The 20,662-nt window shown below is 36.1% G+C and overlaps 2 protein-coding genes across 2 annotated transcripts; both read left to right on the forward strand.

The window, feature by feature from the left end:
- The first annotated feature begins 1,933 nt into the window (after positions 1-1,933).
- Positions 1,934-2,887, forward strand: LOC105101154 (olfactory receptor 2G3). Its single transcript, XM_010994258.3, has one exon. The coding sequence runs from the start codon at positions 1,946-1,948 to the stop codon at positions 2,885-2,887; it is 942 nt and encodes a 313-aa protein (XP_010992560.2). The 5' UTR covers positions 1,934-1,945.
- Positions 2,888-15,653: 12,766 nt separating this feature from the next.
- On the forward strand, positions 15,654-16,598 carry LOC105101133 (olfactory receptor 2B6-like). Its single transcript, XM_010994235.2, has one exon. The coding sequence runs from the start codon at positions 15,654-15,656 to the stop codon at positions 16,596-16,598; it is 945 nt and encodes a 314-aa protein (XP_010992537.2).
- Positions 16,599-20,662: the final 4,064 nt, after the last annotated feature.

Genomic DNA, 20,662 nt, shown 5'->3' on the forward strand with positions numbered 1-20,662 from the left:
AATCTGGAAAACATCCTCTCTTTTAACTTACTCACTTCTATTGATGCCTAGATTTTATATCTACACCGTGCCTATGACTCTTAACTTTTAATGGCAAATTGAAATTCTAGCTTAAAGTGATATTTGTCTGGGTGGGGAGAGATCACATGGTACACATTTGATGATAAATTTTGCATCATAGTGGAACAGAATCCTCCTCCAAGCCGAAAGAGAACATATTCTTACAACTATCCTTATAAATAAGGAATCAGTTCAAGACTGTGAATTGATCTTTCATGGCATTCCTGCTGAAGTGTTGTGTTGTCTGTATGTATGTGTAGAGGGGTGGGGAGTGGGTTAAAACACAAAAGAAATTCTCATATGACTGAGAATATAAGGTAGCAAATTGCAGGCTGGATTAAAGGGAATAGAACAAGTGACATAAGTCTGGCTTTATCTTATTCCTTTGATAGGAAAAATGAGTCGTTTTTAGGGTAGCTAAATGGAAGGGAACTGACCATGAATGAGAGAAAGGAAGGAGTTATGCATGTGTGTATGTATTAGAGTTTTTGTGCATGGCTGTGTATGTATATAGTTGTGAGTGTGTTTATAAGGAAAAATATATATAATATAAACTAGTTTCTTCCTTAGCGGCCCTTTTATAGTTTCATTTTACTATTATTTACTTTCTCTGTTTGAGAGATCACTCAGTGACTTCGTGCTGTTGTTGAATGTCCAGATCCCCCATCTGATCCTTCCCTTGACTTCCTTTCCTTTCCACTATGTTCTGCTAAGTATCATTTTAACATAAGTTAAATTAATATAAGATATTGACCATTGAGTGTATATTCCATGATTAATTTTCACAACAAGTAATAAGCAATTTGAGGATATGCAGTTATTTTTAGGGAAGAATTTTGAAGCCTGAGTGATTTTCAGTGATGACATGTAAAAGTGCCTATTTGTCTTAAACAGGAAGTACACTTACGGTCTTTGGGAATGTGCTTTGTATCAACGAATATATTTTGAACTGTTGCATTTGTAACTGTTTGGGCCTTTTAAAAACCCATTAAAAATCTTGGTCTCTGTAATCTTCTAGAAGGTAGAAATTCTCTGTGGTTTTGGCATACATTGAGGCAGCCTCTATTCATCCCATCAAGAAACCTTCCTTTCCTTCATCTTCACTCCCTCCACTCAGATTCAACCTCTTCTTTCAACATGCAAGACAAGAGAACTGACTCCCCTCCTCAACACCACACACCAAAGAAGGCAAGGAGGTTTGTTCTGAACACATTGCGTGAATTTACATCACTAACAAGCTGGTGGACTAAATGAGTTAACCAGTCCTTAATGGAAATATGTTTTGGAAATTGTGTGTGCATAATGACTAAATATTTAGGTATACATGTTAATATTATTACTTTCAATAGCCAAGTTTGCCATTTTATAGCAAAAAATACTTCTAACCTCCAGGAGCCAGTTGTCATTTATATAATAAAAATCCTTGGAAAAAAAATGTCCACCTCAAAATTATGATTGAAGAATTTAAGTATTATTTACATATATTGAACATCAGCATTACTGAGTTTTCTCCATTTAATTTGAATGATTTGTCATAGGCTACAAATTAATCAGATGCATTTTATTCTTCTGGTATTCTCTTTCTGCCTTTATCTTTTTTCTGTGATAAATTTTTTCTCACCTTCGAATAGTTCTCTCTCAAGGAAACTCTGTGCTTTTACAATCAGCCTTTATGGGCTTCTCTGTACAGAGTCTGGTCCTTAATGTCATTTGCTGCAACTTCTGAAAGACACTGCCAAAATTCATTCCATGGGGCACTGTAATTTCTCTTAGAGTCAGTGTTTCAAAGAGTTATTTTTAAAAGGTTGATATTGTGACCAGAGGCTAACACATAATCCTTTCTCTAAATTCTTATGATGTTTTCCTCCTTTTTCTGAACAGGATAATGGGCATGAACAATAGCAGTGCCAAAGATGACTTTGTCCTAGTGGGCTTCTCTGATCAGCCCAAGCTGGAAAAGATACTCTTTGTGGTTGTTTTGATATCCTATCTCCTGACGCTGGTGGGAAATACAATCATTATTCTCATCTCCTCCGTAGACCCTAAACTCAAAACACCCATGTACTTTTTCCTCACTCACCTCTCCCTAGTTGATCTCTGCTTTACCACCAGTATTGTCCCCCAGCTGCTGTGGAACCTAAGAGGACCGGCCAAGACCATAACAGCCCTGGGCTGTGCTGTCCAGCTCTACGTCTCCCTGGCACTGGGCTCCACTGAGTGTGTTCTCCTGGCTGTCATGGCTTTTGATTGCTATGCGGCAGTTTGCAAACCTCTTCACTATGCAGCTGTGATGAACCCACGGCTGTGCCGGGCCCTGGCAGGGGTTGCGTGGCTGAGTGGAGTAGGAAACACTCTTATCCAGAGCACTGTCACCCTCTGGCTGCCTCGCTGTGGACACCGGTGGCTCCATCATTTCTTCTGTGAGGTGCCCTCGATGATTAAGCTTGCATGTGTGGACATCCACGCCAATGAGGTCCAGCTATTCATTGCTTCATTGGTCTTGCTCCTCTTGCCCTTAGCCCTGATATTGATGTCCTATGGACACATAGTCAAAGCAGTTATGAGGATCAAGTCAGTCCAGGCCTGGCGCAAAGCTCTGGGGACATGTGGCTCCCACTTGCTGGTAGTGTCCCTCTTCTACGGGACCATCACAGCTGTCTACATCCGGCCCAACAGCTCTTATGCCCACATGCATGGGAAATTCATCTCCCTCTTCTACACAGTAGTGACCCCAACCCTCAATCCTCTCATCTACACTCTGAGGAATAAGGATGTGAAAGGAGCACTGGGAAGACTATTTCACAAAGACAGAGACCTAGGCTCATAAAAAGTGAAGAAGAGAATACAGTGCTCAGTTTTTTTTATGGCAAAAAGAAACTGAAGGTCATCTTGTATAAGCCTTCCCTCAAGAACTTTACTAATCTATAAGGGACACATGTAATCTTCACAGTCTGCATTCTTGTCTTTCACTTGGCCTCAGAACTAGCTGTCTTCACCAACCTCTCCCCCAGGCTTCTTTTGAGCCTTCCCCTCCTTTTAAACCTTTTATTTTATTTTATTTTAAATAACGTTTCTATTGAAGTATAGTCAGTTGACAATATTGTGTCAATTTCTGGTGTACAGCATAATGTTTCAGTCATACATATACATACATATATTCCTTTTCATATTCCTTTTTATTATAGTTTACTATCAGATATTGAATATAGTCCCCTGTGCTATACAGTAGAAACCTATCGTTTATCTATTTTATATATAGCAGTTAGTATCTGCAAATCGCAAACTCTCAATGGGCCCTTTGTCAGGCAATATCTCCCCACACTCTTTAAATGTCTATTATTTATATTATTTCTGTTTCTTGCTGTCCCTTTCTGTGTTCTTCTTCCGCCTTCCTTCCTTTTTCCTATCGTCCATTCTATTTTTTCCATTGTTCTTTCCTTTTTCACCCCTACCCTTCATTCTTTTTTGTTGCTTACTTTCATTTCCTGCTTTCATTCTTTCTTTCCATTTACCCGATGTGCTTAACAACCGCTTCCTTGGCTGCTTCTACATTATATCCCTTCCTATCAGTATTATAACAATTCCTGGAAACAACTCTCTCTAAAATTAACTTCCCATTTATCACAATGAAGAGCTTCCATTTGCCTGGTGGTGTACAGTGGAGAGATTAGACTAGAGAATTCGGATTTTAACTCCACAACTTCCTTTTGAGCTTGTGCAAGTTTTATTAAACTTTTTTGTACCCACATTTACTTTTGAGTAAAAAAAGAATGAGCTTTATTATTATGTTGATTAAAAGACCAAAAAAGTAACATAAGCGTAGTGTAAGCTCTAACAGTTTTTTGTTTGGTTTTGGTTTTTGGTTTTTTGTAATGCAAGTGCCTGACTTAAGCTTTGATTTTGGAGGCATCCACTTTAAAGATGACTATCTCAGAAAGACACACATGACTAACTAAAGAGCAAATCACGCGACTAGATGAAGAGCCAGGCTGTCCTCCCACCCCACCCCTTTAAATTCGTTTGTTTTAGAGAGCTTGGTTGATTTTACAAAACTGACAGTTTGGGCTGCTTGTTTCCTCTTCCTTCCCTTTTAATTCCCACTCTTACGTTTTCGTCAATAAAAAGGAACCCAGAAACCCCAGGCCCCCATCTTCCACCCCAATAAAAGCAGAACCCCAGCCAGGCCTGACCTCTCTCTCTCTACCGGAGACCTCACTGTAGCCCAGACTTGCGGCCTACCCTCCTGAACTTGTTAGTAATAAACCTTGTTCTTTTTCCAAAGTTCCCCAACAGCTATTGTTGAGGGCATCTTGCAGTCATAATAAGAACCACAAGAGCCAGTCCAGCCACAGCATTGTTTATTGATAGGCTGAGACCAGCACAAAGCACTAAGTAAAGCACCTGCAAAAAGTGGTCAATAAATACCAATTAACATCTTTTCAATCTTCTGATCATAATATTCCCCCATCTGATCTAATATATGCTTATTACTTTCAATTGTACACAATAAAAATTCTTACCTAGTCAATAATTAATTACCCACTTATGTTTATATCTGAAGGAAATATAATCACCTGAAAATATGGCAAAAATAAGTTAATCTTTTTTGTCTTTATAATATGGAAAAAAACATATAGTTTATGTTCTCCACTCACTTGTAAAAAAAAAGTGACACTCTTGCTTTTAATGGTGACAACAGAGATGAAGGTGTTATTTCCAGAAGGACAGATATTCTAGTGTGGTAGTAAAGAATGTGTGAACTCAAAGAGGCCAAAGTTTGTGTCCTGTCTCCATCATTTATTTCCCAGCTACATAACTGCAGGTAAATCACTTAACATGTCTAACCATGATTTTCTCCATTTCTAAAATGAGGACAACCTCCGAGCTTTGTTGTATTTTAAGAGAATTGTTAGAAGGCATATAGTAAGAACTTGGTAAATGTCAGTTATCACTAAAAAACTCTGCTGATTTCAGTGATAATCATGGTGTCAGACTGAGTGGCTTTGATGGTAAATATATATATAGTGTGTGTTTTCCAGGCATAAATCAAAAATTACATAGGTAGTCACAAGTCATTATTAATATTCTACTTAATTCATTTGTGATGATCAGATGAGTTCTGCTTTTGACATCAAACTAGACATGTTGGTTAGTTGTTTCATTTAAACATGCATTTTTTTCATAGACAAGCCAATAGCAGTTAGTCTACTGTGATCTAATGATTGCAGTTCAATTATAATATTTAGTTCTTGCTTTGATTTCTGTGGTTTCCCATTCCCAGAGTCTGGGGGAAAATGTATTCCTCATGTAAACTCTGAATGAAGAGATCCCTGTCCAAGCATCATAGCACACCTCACGTTTAGGCATATAGTTCACCTCCCAACCTACAAGCTGGACTCACCCACTACAGCAGTATCAGATGAGGTCCTGATTGGCAAGTTTCTCCTGAAAAGCTGTACTGGCATAATCCATTACTCACCTGTAAAATTATCCATATTTTTGTTTTTTCTTTTATTTAGTTTTTATGACTATGTTATCTCTTTTCCCCTACTATCCTCACAGTTATCCTTTTTAACTTTCACGGCATTACTAAATTTCTCACATTAAAACTAAATAAGAAATTTATATTAAAGAAAACGAACCTGTAATCTCTGCCCTTTAAGAACTTCCCTTAAGATGAAAACGTGTACAAAGAACTGGTGAATTGAGTCATAAATCAACATATCAGCAGTTTATTCACTGTTCACACAATCAGTAATAATTCACGCAGCACTGTATGTTTATCACTGTGAAGAATTAGAACATCCTAGCATTACTGACAAAAAATACATAGTATTCCCATAAAATATATTCCATGATTTATGAAACAAAAACCAATTTAAGGTCACAATAAAATAAAACAAGAGGACAAGTATATTGAATATCTATGTGTTTGAGAAATTCATAGTAAAGAATAAATCTACTGACTACTGAGTAGTATTTCTGAAGGAAGAGATAAAATTATAAATAGATGTAGAGTAAAGAAAGTTGCTTTCCAGGTAAGAATGTCCTGAATGTGCTAAGGCTCTGAGCACATCATCTTTGAAGGATAGAAATCAGGTCATCGGCTTCTAATGATATATGTCAGGAATAAAAATAATATGGCACCTTACACTTTTATAACTGCATAAATTGTTACTGAATAAAAAGTTAAGGTGCACATCTTCAAGCCTAACACATATTTTCTGTTATTTTATCCTCATAACCAGCTGTCTAAATGGATTTTTTAGAAAAAAGAGTTTTGATTAAGCATAGCAAATTGACAAAAATATTTATTTCCTTTCCTTTCTAAAAAACCATAAAAAGTGTATTAAATACAAAATTGTGTGAATCTGGAAGGACAAATAGAACTGGAGAGGAACTGAGAACAGAGAAGAGATCAATAAACTTTTGGAAGATAGGAACTAGATGGAAGGTAGTAAAAGACTTAAAGAAACCCAAAAAAGGATAACACCTAACTGCTTTTAAAGTATTGGGAAGCAGAGAAAAACAGCCAGTAAGAACAAGGGCAATTTGTACAGCAGAGCCCTAGAGTGGCAATGGAGACTTAGGAAAGGAAACATTGGGAATCTTAGAAGGCAGACTGCAGACAAGGCTAAATCAGAACAATTGAGAAATCCGCCTAAAAAGTGGACAGACATCCCCTACTATCCCACACAACCAGACGAAGGATTTTCTGATATCAAAGCAGATAAAAGGCGTGGACACCCTTAGAAAAGTTAGATCCGAGAGCCTCACTAGGCCTGGGTGAGATGTGACTGTGGTGTCACCCCGAAAGCAAGGAATTCTGTTAGGTGCCACACACGGCATCCTTCCCCATAATTTTTCCTCATTCTGCTCCCAGAACACTGGCCAGCCTTATACCTCTCTAGGCAGGAAAATAAAGTGCTTCTTGTGGAGAACCTAGACGGCCTTTACAAAAAGACCAAAAATATATGACATTTGTGTTATTCCAATGAGATGCCTTGATCATCCTATCCACATCTATCAACAAGCTTTACCCAAGCACACAGCATTTCCAGTCAGTTTTCTAGGGAATGCATCGCCTCACCTCTGAGTGAAGCCTCTAGCACAGAGGGACAAACATAAATGGAGGGGGGAAAAACAAGAGAAGAAAGACATGTAAGAAACAGAATAAAAAACAGTAAAAATCCTTATAATTGATATACTTAATGAAGGTTCATGAAACAAACAAAAAAACAGAACTTAAAAGCAGAATGTCTATGCACAGGAAAAGCCTAAATTCGTACAGCCACCTCTCCTGACCTCATCTCCCATAACTCCCCTCTTGACACACTCTGCTCCGCCCTGCTGGTCTCCCTACTGTTATTAAAATACACCGATATCCTTCCGCTCTAAGACTCTTCTCTGGCTGGAATGCTTTATCCCAGATACCTGCTTAGTTAACTTCTTCCCCTCCTTCAGGTATTTAAAAATCACCTTCTCCAGAAGAGCTCTCCTGACCACGCTGCTCGATTCTACCGTCTGTCCACCTCACCCGCCTAATACTCTTTACCCTACTCTGTGGATTCTTCCACCCAGGGCACTTCTCATCCTCTGACAGATGACACAGTGTCATTTGTTAGGCTTATTATTTATTATCTACCCTCTTCCCCTAAAATTTTGACTTCAGAGAGACAAGGATCTTTGTTGTTCACTGATGTTTCCCAAGTGCACAGAGCAATATCTGGCACTCATAGCACTAAATGAGTATTTTTGAAAATACTGAATTAATCTGTAAATATTCAAGAAGCTGCCAGATAAAAATCTAAAAAGCAGAATGTGTTTTCTTTGTAATAATAGGAAATAGAGGTAGAGAGGGAGTGGGATGCTAGCTGCTGGTTTGTTTGTTTGTTTGTTTTCAGTCTATGTAGAACTATTTGACTTTAAATCATTTACATATATATTACTTTGAGAGATAAATTTAAATTGAAAAAATCAAATTTAAAAATAAAGAGATACATATTAAGGAAAATTTGGTTAAGGTAAAATGTTGGTTTATTTAATTTCAGGCTTTAAGTACAATTTTTTCATAGTTGCAATCACATTCTACTTGTACTCCTCAGGAATCCTCCATGAAGGACACTGTAGTTGTGGTGGTGTTTTGTCCTCATTATTGTTAAAAGTTTAGAAAATGTAAAAAGTCTAAAACAAGAAATACACATAATAAGATTATTCATAAGGCAAACAAAACTCTTTTCCACTCCTAACTCCACATCTCCACTCTCTACTCTTCCTGAGATATTCCGTATACATACATGTGGGGTATTTGCAAGTGTGTTTTTGTAAGTATATATATATATATGTGTATATATATATGTAGATATCTGTTGATAGGTGGATAGATAACATCTTGTGTTATCAGTACTCTCCTGTAACTTTTTTCTCCTTAAGTATATGTACCTTAGAGATCATTCCAATTTTGTAGCTATAGACTTGCCTCATTAACTTTAATAAACACATAATATTACTTTGCGAGGACATATTTAACAACTTCAGGACTGGTGGGCACTTTTGATGTTTATGGCTGTTTGCTAGTGCAGCAGCGCTGCAGTAAGGTCTTGTATACCCTTCTCTGCATGCATACGTGAGAGTACCTGTCCGGGTGAGTGTCTAGAAATGGAATTGCTGAGCCAACAGACACGTGCATTTTCACATATGGTATATAATTCTAAGATGCTCTTTAAAAAGGCTAAAGCAAAGTGGGCTTTTTGAAATGATATAAAATCATACGTTAGAAAGATTACTTTTGCAGCTATACGTAGTTGTCCTGTTTTTCTCAGAATAGCATATGTAAAGGGTAATTTTACCTATTTAATAATCTACATTGTAAAAATTATCTTGACAACCACTAAAGTCTTATTGAAATTGGCTTGATTTCCTCTGAGATGACTCTCCAAACTGAGAGTCATGCCCAAAGTTTATATTTTATTAGAAACATTTTCCTGATTGTTTTTGAGGTTCTCTCACCTTCTAGTCCCCTGGTTCTTCTCTCCTGGACATGTTGGTGGCAACAGATGTTAATTATACTGAATCTCAGAGGTTTAAATGGAAGGATGGGACCATGTTAGTAATGGCTTGAAAACTCATGGGAGAGCTCCCTGTGGATGGATCTATGGATTCTATGGGTAGCCATAAATTGGAGTTCATTTCTTGAAGTTGACCCCTCAGTAGGTCAGAGGGAGCCTGGTTGATATTCTGCAGAATTGAGAAGAAGCTTAAACAGAAAACTAGTGTCTGAGTGTTATGTTTGCGGCACAGGTAAGTCTTCATAACTCCCCATCTCTTTGTCACAAACTGAACAACTGATGAATTGCAGCCCAGCATCAGGTAAATGCAGAAGGGATTTGGGGAGGGAACGATAGTAAAAGCCAAAGGTCACCTTGCGTTGTCATCAGTTGCTTCATAAAGTGGAGTAAAGGGAGCATTTAGGGGTGGAAACTTAAAGTATTTTTTTTTTTAATTTAAAAAGCTTGATTCCCCAGCTGCCTATGTGTTTGTGAGAACAATGAAATTATGAAGTGTTCTGACCTAGGATTCAAAATCTTGTATTATTCAAAACATTGCTTTTGAATTTTCTAGATTTATATACTTGGGCAAGTCCTGTAACTTCTTGGTGTCTCAGTTTCCTCTCTTCTATCATTAAAAAAATCATTTTTACTTTAGAGGATTATTATGAGAACAAAGAAAACATACATGTAAGGAGAATTGTACATGAATACAAAAGCAAATGTATGTATGTAATTATATATGTTTATGGAAATTTTGATAAGAATATTCTGATGTTTCTAAATCCTTGGAATACATTTTTTTTTTTTATTATGAGGAAAGCTATGGGAAAATACAAATTTACTATAAGTGCTATTTACCTTTGGGACCTTGTGTTTCACTGAAATATGTTTAGGTGTGCCTTTTTAATCACTTCTCTAGATTAAAACTGCTATTTGCATTCCAAAGTTTGTGGCTAATAAGATGTTGATTTGGTGTAGAAGCCAGTTGACCTCTGAAAGCCCTACCATTCAAACAAATCAAAGATAGTTTGAATCTATCACATAAAGAAATCCAGTAGACAGAGAGCATGGCTTTGAAATTACAGCAGAGATCCTCAGACAATAGCATTTAGAAGAAATATCTAAAGTGAATCAGAGGTAAAATGAACACTTAAATATTGGTTCTATTTTGTTTTAACATAGCATAACAGAATCATGCTTACAAAGCTGTCAACGAGTGTATCAGGATGTAAACATCTAAAATAATGGGCCCCATGTTTCCTTAAGTCACATATTCCGAAGCTTCTTTCTTGCTGCCCTTTCATTCCTTTGCACACCCAGCTCCATTTTTTCACCCTCTGGGGGACTCATCAGCTTTTTCTTTACCTTCCTATTTAGACAAATTAAGTCTACTAATCCCATAATTTTCATGTACAACCAGAGAGGCAAGAACTCCCCACAGTCCTTTCCAGGCAAATAAACTGAATTACTGCATTTGGTCTCACCCCTTTAATCTTTATATCCTATTTTTTTTTCTTTTTCTCTCTCTCTTCACATATTCAGGAGACTCTTATTTAACTAATCATCTGAAATGTACTAGACAGATGATTATTCTCTTTATATATTTCTTTTTTCTTCATTTTTTTCCCTCTTAACTCTATTTTCTGAGTTTATCTATTGCTATCATTTCATCATCACTCATTTTACCACTGTTTTTATATATCTTCAATGTTTAGGCATGCTATCATGTATTCTGAAACCAGTAATACATGCTACATATTCATCTTTAATACCTTTACTGTTCCCCTGGAGTAAGTATGTGATTTGATTTTTATTCATAACAGTCCAAGCTTATCTCAGAGACTTACAGCGTGCTGTGTCCAATTGGAGAGACACCATAGAAAACAATAAAGATTGTGAAATCACATGGCAGTAATCTTTGCAAGGCAGGAGAAGAAATTCAGCTTTCTTGAGATTTAGAAAAATATTATCTGAGTCTGGGTAACTAAACCATGGGATCTTGAGTCTTTGTTTAGCAAGAAAGCAATACACATAGGATGAATTCTGTAACTGTTTCTTTTAGGATTCTAATTGGATAAGAAGTTACTTGCATATTTATTAAGGGACATTCTTTTGTAAAGTAACCCTGCAATGCAAGATTGATTTTTCTTTGACCAAAATAGATTAGGCAAAATTTGGTCAGAAATTAGGTATGAAGATAAAGTTATTTCTTAATGTTGAATCATAATACTATTTTTTTAATTTCTTTAATAACCCTCTAATCAACTGACAATGATATCTGTCCCATTTCTTTGGGAATATAATATAATATAAAACATAATCATATTTCCAAGACTCTAATCCTAAAGTCTCACTACTATAGGATAAGAAATGGGAGAAGAAAAGAAATTGGATAAGACCAGTTTTGAATGAAGAGTGTTATTTTAAATATAAGAAATGATAGGGTTTATTAAAGAGGAAGTCTCAAGAAAATAATCAACTTAATTTTCCACAGAAGGTTACAGGGACTTGGAAATTTCCAGAAGTATTCTTATATAATTTTACCATGTAAGTGTTCCTACTGGTATTTCAACTACTGCTTATATTTCTCTTAACATTATATATTGTATAGTTTTTTTCTTTAGTTTACAAAGCAAATTTATATCCAGTTGTCGTGAAAGCAGTATGGAGTTTATATGCAAGTATTCTGATTCTTATTCTCTAGGTAAACAAATCTAGTCACAAGTGTAGGAAGTGACATCTTCAAAGTCCATTGATTTTAGTGAGTAAAATAAATGTATTTATTGTTTGGTTAGTTACATAATTTTGAGAATTAGCAGTTAAACCCTTAAAATGTTTGCATTAAGAGTATAGCAGGACATACTTAAACTCTGCTTTGTTTGAGGGGCTTGGAATGGAAAAGTAAATGATGTAGCTAGGTTCAATTGTGATAAAATATCAATAAAACAAATTGAGATCATTAAAAAGAAATAATAAAATGAAGATGCTAACATAATCTAACATATAAGAACACCAGAGGGAAAAGTTTCACAGTTGTTGGTTTCAACTGAATCGAAATTAATTAAAATGTAGTAAATACTTATCAGGTACTCTTTTTTCTACAAGTCGCATGCTTACTCTTAAAGAGTATATAATCAATCTGATTAGGAAAATAGGCCAGATATAGAAACAGAAAAAGATTATATGATAAAATATAGAGTGTATCATAAGAGAATTACAAATAAATGTTCTGGAGGATTAGTAAAGAGTGAGAGCAGGAAATACTTAAGAACACTTGTATTTGAAATTGTCCTTACAGGATGAATAGCAAAAATATAGTGTTTCACATCAACATAAACACAAGGGAGAAGGTAAATAGTTTAACTGGACTAATGGATATGTTTACATGGTTTGAACCATTATTACATGAGATCTTAAATCGAAGGCTGCATTTGAATATAATGTGCTACAATATGGAGATCCACTGCAGAGTTCTGAGCTGAGAACTCTTGGGCACAATCAGATTTGAACTAAGGAAAGACTGTTCTCCAAACATACTAGGATGCTTTGAAGATGAGCCAGCAATTGTAAGTGAGGAGACACTTTGAAAGCTAGGACCATGAAACATTAAACCATTTTCTCTGTCTGTTTTAATGTTTCTGTGTAGATATAGACTTAATGGATAGGTATTTGAGACAATGTTAGAGAAAAATTGGTCCAGTTTGACAACTTGGATGACACAAGGCAATTGTAATTCAAAGATAACTATTCGATTCTGGGTAGCAAAAGAATTGTAATTTTATAACTAAAGCAAAGAAATTAGAAGTGTTGAGATGGATGGATAAGGAGCTCTGTTTTAGATTTAATGGCTCTGACGTTTGGCTATGAAGCAAGCACTCCTATCATTTCTCACGATCACTCACTCCCCCCAAGCTGTCTAATTCCACAACTCAGTGACATCAATGTAAAAAATAGACCTGGCCAACTAAATCCACTAATCCTATAAATTAGGAGCACAAGAAGAATATAATGTAAGGCCAACTAAGAGGATCAGAAAAACAAGGAATCAGAAGTTCCTGGGCTGTTTTCCTAGCAGCCACATCAAGTTTACTATCCCTCAGTATTTATTAATTATCTCTTTGTTACAAATACCATTATACACTGCATATAGATACACAAAAAGAAGAAAAATCCAATATTTTAGAGAATTCACAATTTGGGAAATAAATAATTAATAATAGTTATTGAATTATTAGTATATAAAAATAATTGAGTTATATACAAAATCTACATTAAGATTTTAAAGAATTAAAAAAAAATTTTTTCTTTTTTTTAACATTTTTTATTGATTTATAATCATTTTACAATGTTGTGTCAAATTCCAGTATTCAGCACAATTTTTCAGTCATTCATGGACATATACACACTCATTGTCACATTTTTTTCTCTGTGAGTTATCATAACATTTTGTGTATATTTCCCTGTGCTATACAGTGTAATCTTGTTTATCTATTCTACAATTTTGAAATCCCAGTCTATCCCTTCCCACCCTCCACCCCCTGGTAACCACAAGTCTGTATTCTCTGTCTGTGAGTCTATTTCTGTCCTGTATTTACACTTTGTTTTTGTTTGTTTGTTTGTTTTTGTTTTTGTTTTTTAGATTCCACATATGAGTGATCTCATATGGTATTTTTCTTTCTCCTTCTGGCTTACTTCACTTAGAATGACATTCTCCAGGAGCATCCATGTTGCTGCAAATAGCATTATGTTGTCGGTTTTTATGGCTGAGTAGTATTCCATTGTATAAATATACCACAGCTTCCTTATCCAGTCACCTGTTGATGGACATTTAGGCTGTTTCCATGTTTTGGCTATTGTAAATAGTGCTGCTATGAACATTGGGGTGCAGGTGTCATCCTGAAGTAGATTTCCTTCTGGATACAAGCCCAGGAGTGGGATTCCTGGGTCATATGGTAAGTCTATTCCTAGTCTTTTGAGGAATCTCCACACTGTTTTCCATAGTGGCTGCACCAAACTGCATTCCCACCAGCAGTGTAGGAGGGTTCCCCTTTCTCCACAGCCTCTCCAGCATTTGTCATTTGTGGATTTTTGAACGACGGCCATTCTGACTGGTGTGAGGTGATACCTCATTGTAGTTTTGATTTGCATTTCTCTGATAATTAGTGATATTGAGCATTTTTTCATGTGCTTTTTGATCATTTGTATGTCTTCCTTGGAGAATTGCTTGTTTAGGTCTTCTGCCCATTTTTGGATTGGGTTGTTTATTTTTTTCTTATTGAGTCGTATGAGCTGCTTATATATTCTGGAGATCAAGCCTTTGTCGGTTTCACCTGCAAAAATTTTCTCCCATTCCGTAGGTTTTCTTCTTGTTCTATTTCTGGTTTCCTTTGCTGTGCAGAAGCTTGTAAGTTTCATTAGGTCCCATTTGTTTATTCTTGCTTTTATTTCTTCTAGGAGAAAATTTTTGAAATGTATGTCAGATAATGTTTTGCCTATGTTTTCCTCTCGGAGGTTTATTGTATCTTGAAGAATTAAAAAATTAATCACTGGAGTTATCCTTCAGAAATGTTATAGTAAAGGAATTGTGTGATTTGGAAGGGGAAGAGCTGGATAGAAGCACCTCAGATGGTAGAAACAGTATAATTAATGAGCAAGAAATGAAAATAAGGAAGGGAGAGAGAGGGGGAAATGTTTTCATTTATATGTGCTAATGATTATCTTGAAGGGTTAGGAATTTGTATACATCCCCAAATTTCAGGAAGCCTTTGAAACTCTTTCTTTCACTCAGAGGTTAAAAGTTCATCAAATGTATTTAGATATCTTTAAAACAGCATTTCACAACAGGCAAGTTTCTAAGGTTTGATTGTTTTATGTGAGTTAACCTTGTTTGAATTTTTTGTTTCTTTCCCTATTTTAAATTTTCTTAATAGGATCAGCACTAATGCTTGGGAGGGGTAAAAGGAGTCCTGATACTCCATCCTTTCACTGTGCAAAATTCGTGATGTGCTCCAGTTGCCATGATGTTTCTGAGCAGAGTCAGCTTGAGGAAGACGAAAATGCCAAGATGCCTTGGCTCCCCCTCAGCTGCTGATCCACCTGCCTTCTTCATGCTGTCCCTGTTCAACCTGTATTTGGGAAGCTTTGCCTTCCCCCAATCTATTTTAATCTGTCTTCTGTTGTTTCCATTAAATATTCATGACAGGGTTGATGGTAGTTCTGCTGAAACTTTTTAAAAGAAAAGACATCGAAATCCAAAGGAATGATAGCTAACCAGAAGACACTCACTAAGTAAGGAAGATTTCCCAACTTGCTACTTGCTAGTATTCTTTTTATTCTTTTCTTGACAATCTTTCAATATCACATAGATAATGTTGGCTCAACATTTTACAAAAATTGGGATAAAGGATGCAGAGTACAGCAAAAATGAGAGTTTCATCACAGCATCTCTGATCCTTAATTCTCAGTGGCTTCCTTTTACCATCAATACCCATCCCCTGATAGGTATTTAGAGGTCTCAGCTGGAATTTCCCCATCAGTGCCAATATGTGGATCAACAATCAGAGCTCACTAGATGATTTTATCTTATTGGGATTCTCTGATCGCCCCTGGCTGGAGACACCACTCTTTGTAATCTTTCTGGTGGCTTACATCTTTGCTCTATTTGGAAATATCTCCATTATCCTAGTTTCCTGCTTGGATCCACAGCTTGACAGTCCCATGTACTTTTTTGTCTCTAATCTATCCTTCCTGGATCTCTGCTATACTACCAGCACTGTCCCACAGATGCTAGTCAACCTCAGGGGACCAGAAAAGACCATTAGCTATGGTGGTTGTGTTGCCCAACTTTACATTTTCTTGGCCTTGGGTTCTACTGAATGCATACTTCTAGCCATCATGGCCTTCGATCGTTACACTGCTATTTGCAAGCCTCTTCACTACCCAGTCATCATGAACCAGAGATGCTGTATCCACATGGCCACTGGGACCTGGATAAGTGGCTTTGCTAACTCCCTTGTGCAGTCCACTCTCACCGTGTTGACCCCCAGATGTGGACAGCGGGTGATGGACCACTTCTTCTGTGAAGTTCCTGCTCTTTTGAAACTAGCTTGTACTGATACTCATGTGAATGAAGCTGAGCTCAATGTGCTAGGGGTGTTGCTACTTCTGGTGCCCCTCGCCCTCATCCTGGGCACTTATGTGTTGATTGGTCGGGCAGTAATGAGAATTCACTCTTCTGAAAGTCGCTGGAAGGCCTTTAATACTTGCGCTTCACATTTGCTGGTGGTCTTCCTCTTCTACTTTACAGCCATCAGTATGTATGTCCAGCCTCCCTCTAGTTACTCCCGTGACAGGGGGAAGATCATGGCTCTCTTCTATGGAATTGTCACCCCTACCCTCAATCCCTTTATCTACACACTGAGGAACAAGGATGTGAAAGCTGCCCTTAGAAGGGCACTGACAAAAGAATTTTGGGTCAAGACAAGATGATCTCTGAAAAGAAGACCTAAGAAATAAAGATGGATGTGTTTGCCTTTTAAATAATGTCAGACATGGAAGTGATGAGAGAACACTGTCATTAAGTGTCATAAAGTTCACAAGTGGAATTGGACAAGAAAGAAACAATCAACTCTTGGTGATCTCCAGGCAGCACTTAATCTATTTTACAATATTGCATCTTACCAAGTCATATCACTTTTTCTCCTAACCCTAACTACCAGTTAACTTAGTTTCAGGGGGGAAACTGGTGTAAGAGCTATAGAAAATATATTTAGAAAGTTTAGGAAATATATTTAGCATAAATTATTTCTAAATGAATCCCAAGTAAATTGGAAATAATCCTATCTTTTTAAAAAATGCCACTACTACCTGCTTTAACTTTAACCAACATACATTGACAGCATTTAGTCATCTTCTAACATTCAATGTCCAAAGACTTTTTAAGGCCTCAGAGGCAAGTGAAATCAAGAGATATTTAGGTCAAAAGCATATAAGATAGATGATTTTATATCTATGCAAAGGCAAATACATTAAAAAATTTAGAGACAGTGATTTTAAATATAAATTGCTTTTGCCATAAACCTTAGTCAATCTTATGCTGTTATGATGAGCAACAATGAGGTCACGACCAATACAAATAGAACTTACTCTGAAGAAAGAGAGAAAATGGATGCTTTGGACAGTGAACAGTGGGAAAAAACCTAAGGCAGAAAATATTCTGACTGGAAAAAACTTACTAGTAATTTATGAGTTTGCAATAGTAACTTCCTTCACTACTTAACTGGGTAAGTTAGGCCTATTTCAATGTGTTACAAGAATATCATGTTGAATTCAAAGCCTTGGTTGACCTACCAGCTTTATTTAAAAAAATGTTTTATAGCTTCAGCTATAAATTGCCTCTCAAATACATAGTAGTCAAAGATGCCTAAAGGAAATAGAGTGAGTTCAGCAAAAACTCAGCATCATTGCCTGAAATGCAAATCAAATCTCATTCTTCATTAATGAGTATATGTAGCCCCATCAACAGAGTGATGAAAAAGCTCTGTACCTTTTGGGGAAAACCATTTATTATTTTTGACTATAGTTTCTTTGCCACCAAATGGAATAGGGAGAGTAACACTTGCCTTAATTCAAAGGTGTATGAAATTATCTTTCTCACAGAACACTGAATTTAATATTTAACATTGTAGATTTGCATCCCATAAAGCAAATCTAAATAATAAAATTTTAATTCTAAATTTGTAGAGCTCTACATCATTTTCTATTTGATGATTTATAAGATCATGAACACAGCACTTACTCTAAGGCATCAGTACACTTTCTGTCGTTCTCTTCTTTATAACACACAACCCCAAGCTTTCTTTATAAAATTATCCTTTCCAAAGCACAAGCTATCCATAAGTGCATTTAATCATTTTTTTAATTATTTCAGTTCTCTCTAGTTATTTCAAAGTAATGGATCACAGTCCCTTAATAAGATATTCTCTAAGGTCTTGATGAACATGAATTTTCTTAATCCATTAGTGTGCTTCATCAGGTTCCTTAATTTTGGAGCATAAATACACTGGATGGTATAAATTCTGAGGTCTGAATTAAATTAGTATAAGACTGGGATCATTAATGATCTATGTGAGTTCAACACTGCCACAAATCATAAAAATTTAGAATTATAAATATTAAAGATAGGAAGTAATGTCAAATATACATAAAATCTCCCCCCACCAAGATAAAATATTCTAGTAAATTGATATCACCACATATCATGGAATATTTTATATGAACTTCTCTTTTCTCCCCACATATCAGCATCAATCCTGGTGTTTTCCAACACAGCATATTCAATTGCATTAAAAAAAAATTTTTTTTACAACACTGGTTGACCTCAACCACATGAGGTGCCCTCCCCCCAGATGGGTCACATTTGAACACTTCATCAAGTGCTTTGCTTTCAAAATAAGTCCTTCCCAAGCCCATGTAATATTTATATTTGTAATTTCCCATACTTCTGCAGATTTCTCTTTCAGGCTCTTCACATGATAAATGTTTAGTTAATGCACCAAACATAAATAGATCTGGAGCTGCTTCTTTTTTCCTTTTTTCCAAGGACAACTGCAACCCTCTCCTCTCCTCTGCCTAAAAGGAACAGTGCAAAGATCTACTGCCTGCCAATTAAGTGCAGTGAGCACTTCCACTTTCTGTAGCCCAGTTGTGAGACAGATGAAGCTAGAACATGAGGAAAAAACTTTTAGAAAAATGAAGGTTCTTGTTTAAAAAGGGAAAGAGAGTCTGTCTCAGTTCTAATGCAATCTGGAAAAGGATACTAAACATTAGAAATTTTTTTGGATCACAGTATTTCTCACAAGTCAAGTCATGATTCATTTTTCCATGGGACCTCATACCAATATCCTATATATCCTAATATGTATTAAGGGAAAAAATTTTATAGTATTAATTTTTTCACTCTATTAAAGCAGTTTCTTCTCAGAGGTTGTGTGTTGTACTTCCCAAAGGGTATCTGAGGTCACTAAATAAAAATGCTACATCTTCTTGGGCTTGTTAGTTTTGCTTAAAGGTCTAGATAAAGGGGAGGGTATAGCTCAGTGGTAGAGTGTATGCTTAGGGCACATGATGTTCAATCCCCAGTACCTCCATTAAAAAAAAAAAAATAATAATAATAAATAATTACTATCCCCCCAAAATTTTTTTAGAGAAAGGTCTAGATAAAATGTAAATAAAGAAACATTGAAACTACTATTTTGCATTGGAACTGGCGTGAATTATAATATGCCGTGGAATTTGCATACATTTTTAAACAAAAACATGGGCCCTTAAAGAAATTTAGTGCTGATGTGGGAGGTTGTTCCAAGTATGTCCCCCAAACCCCAGGGGTATATTTTGATTCACCTTCAATATTAGAGATATATCAGAGCAACACCCTGAGATTTAAACAAAACAAAAAAATCTGAATTTTTAATTTCATGAGTGCAATTAATATTTTTACATGAAGGATGCCTGATATTTTAGAAGTTTATAAGTATAAATACATAATGAAATGAATGTACAGTACATGTACTGTCAAGCACACAAATCAATATAGTGCAATGTTGAAAACATGGTTAATGAAGAAATCTTTTTAATATTCTTGAAAGTATTACTAAAACCAGTAGATTTATTAAATATATTAGTAAATTTTGCAAATATCAGTAAGTCATTAAATAGGAAAATGTTTTGTGATATAGAAGGGAAGCACATTCAATAAAGTCTACTATCTATTATTAGAGGAGCACTAGAAAATTCCCAGTAACGTCAGAATGAATCGAGATTTCCCACTCTCACAGTTTTTTACTATTATTTTAGATTAACCACTGCTATAGCTTGAATATTTGTGTCCTCCGAAAATTCCTAAGCTGAAACTTCATCCCCATTTGACACTACGTGTATGAGGGGCCTTTGGGAGGTGACTGTGTCACGAGGTTGGAGCCCTCACCCCTTCTGCCATGTGAGGACAGAGTGAAAACATGGTGGTCTACAAACCACGAAGCCCTCACCAAACATCAGATCTGCTGGTGCCTTGATCTTGGACTTGCCAGTCTCCAGAACTGTGGTAGATACATTTCTGTTATCTATAAGCCATCCAGTCTATGGTATTTTGTATAGAAGCCCAAAGACGAGGGCACCACCCAATGCAATTTTTTAAATAACCCAATTTAAATGTTAATCTCATCTGGAAACACCCTAGCAGGTACACCGGGAATAACGCTTAATCAATTATCTGGGCACATAAAATTAGCCATCATGATGGCTAACCATTTACATGATGATGACTCAGATGTGGTCCCTAGAAAGCCAAACTTAAAGATAAAAAGGAGAAAAAAAATTATTAGGAACATCAAAGTCTTCACACTGTAGGGAAAATAAATTTCATTAAATTGATTCAGCCAAATCACTAACAAAAAAACAAGCAAACAACTAACAAGACAGAGAAGGCGAGTAGAATCAGTATCAAGAGGTGCTACAACATTTTAGTTAAAGCACTCAGGATTCAACAACAAAGA

The sequence above is a fragment of the Camelus dromedarius genome, chromosome 19 (genome assembly GCF_036321535.1).
Source record: "Camelus dromedarius isolate mCamDro1 chromosome 19, mCamDro1.pat, whole genome shotgun sequence".
NCBI lineage: Eukaryota > Metazoa > Chordata > Mammalia > Artiodactyla > Camelidae > Camelus > Camelus dromedarius.

What these genes read in the sequence shown, in the direction of transcription:
- LOC105101133 (XM_010994235.2), top strand. Translation starts at nt 15,654, where the DNA reads ATGTGGATCAACAATCAGAGCTCACTAGATGATTTTATCTTATTGGGA.
- LOC105101154 (XM_010994258.3), top strand. Translation starts at nt 1,946, where the DNA reads ATGGGCATGAACAATAGCAGTGCCAAAGATGACTTTGTCCTAGTGGGC.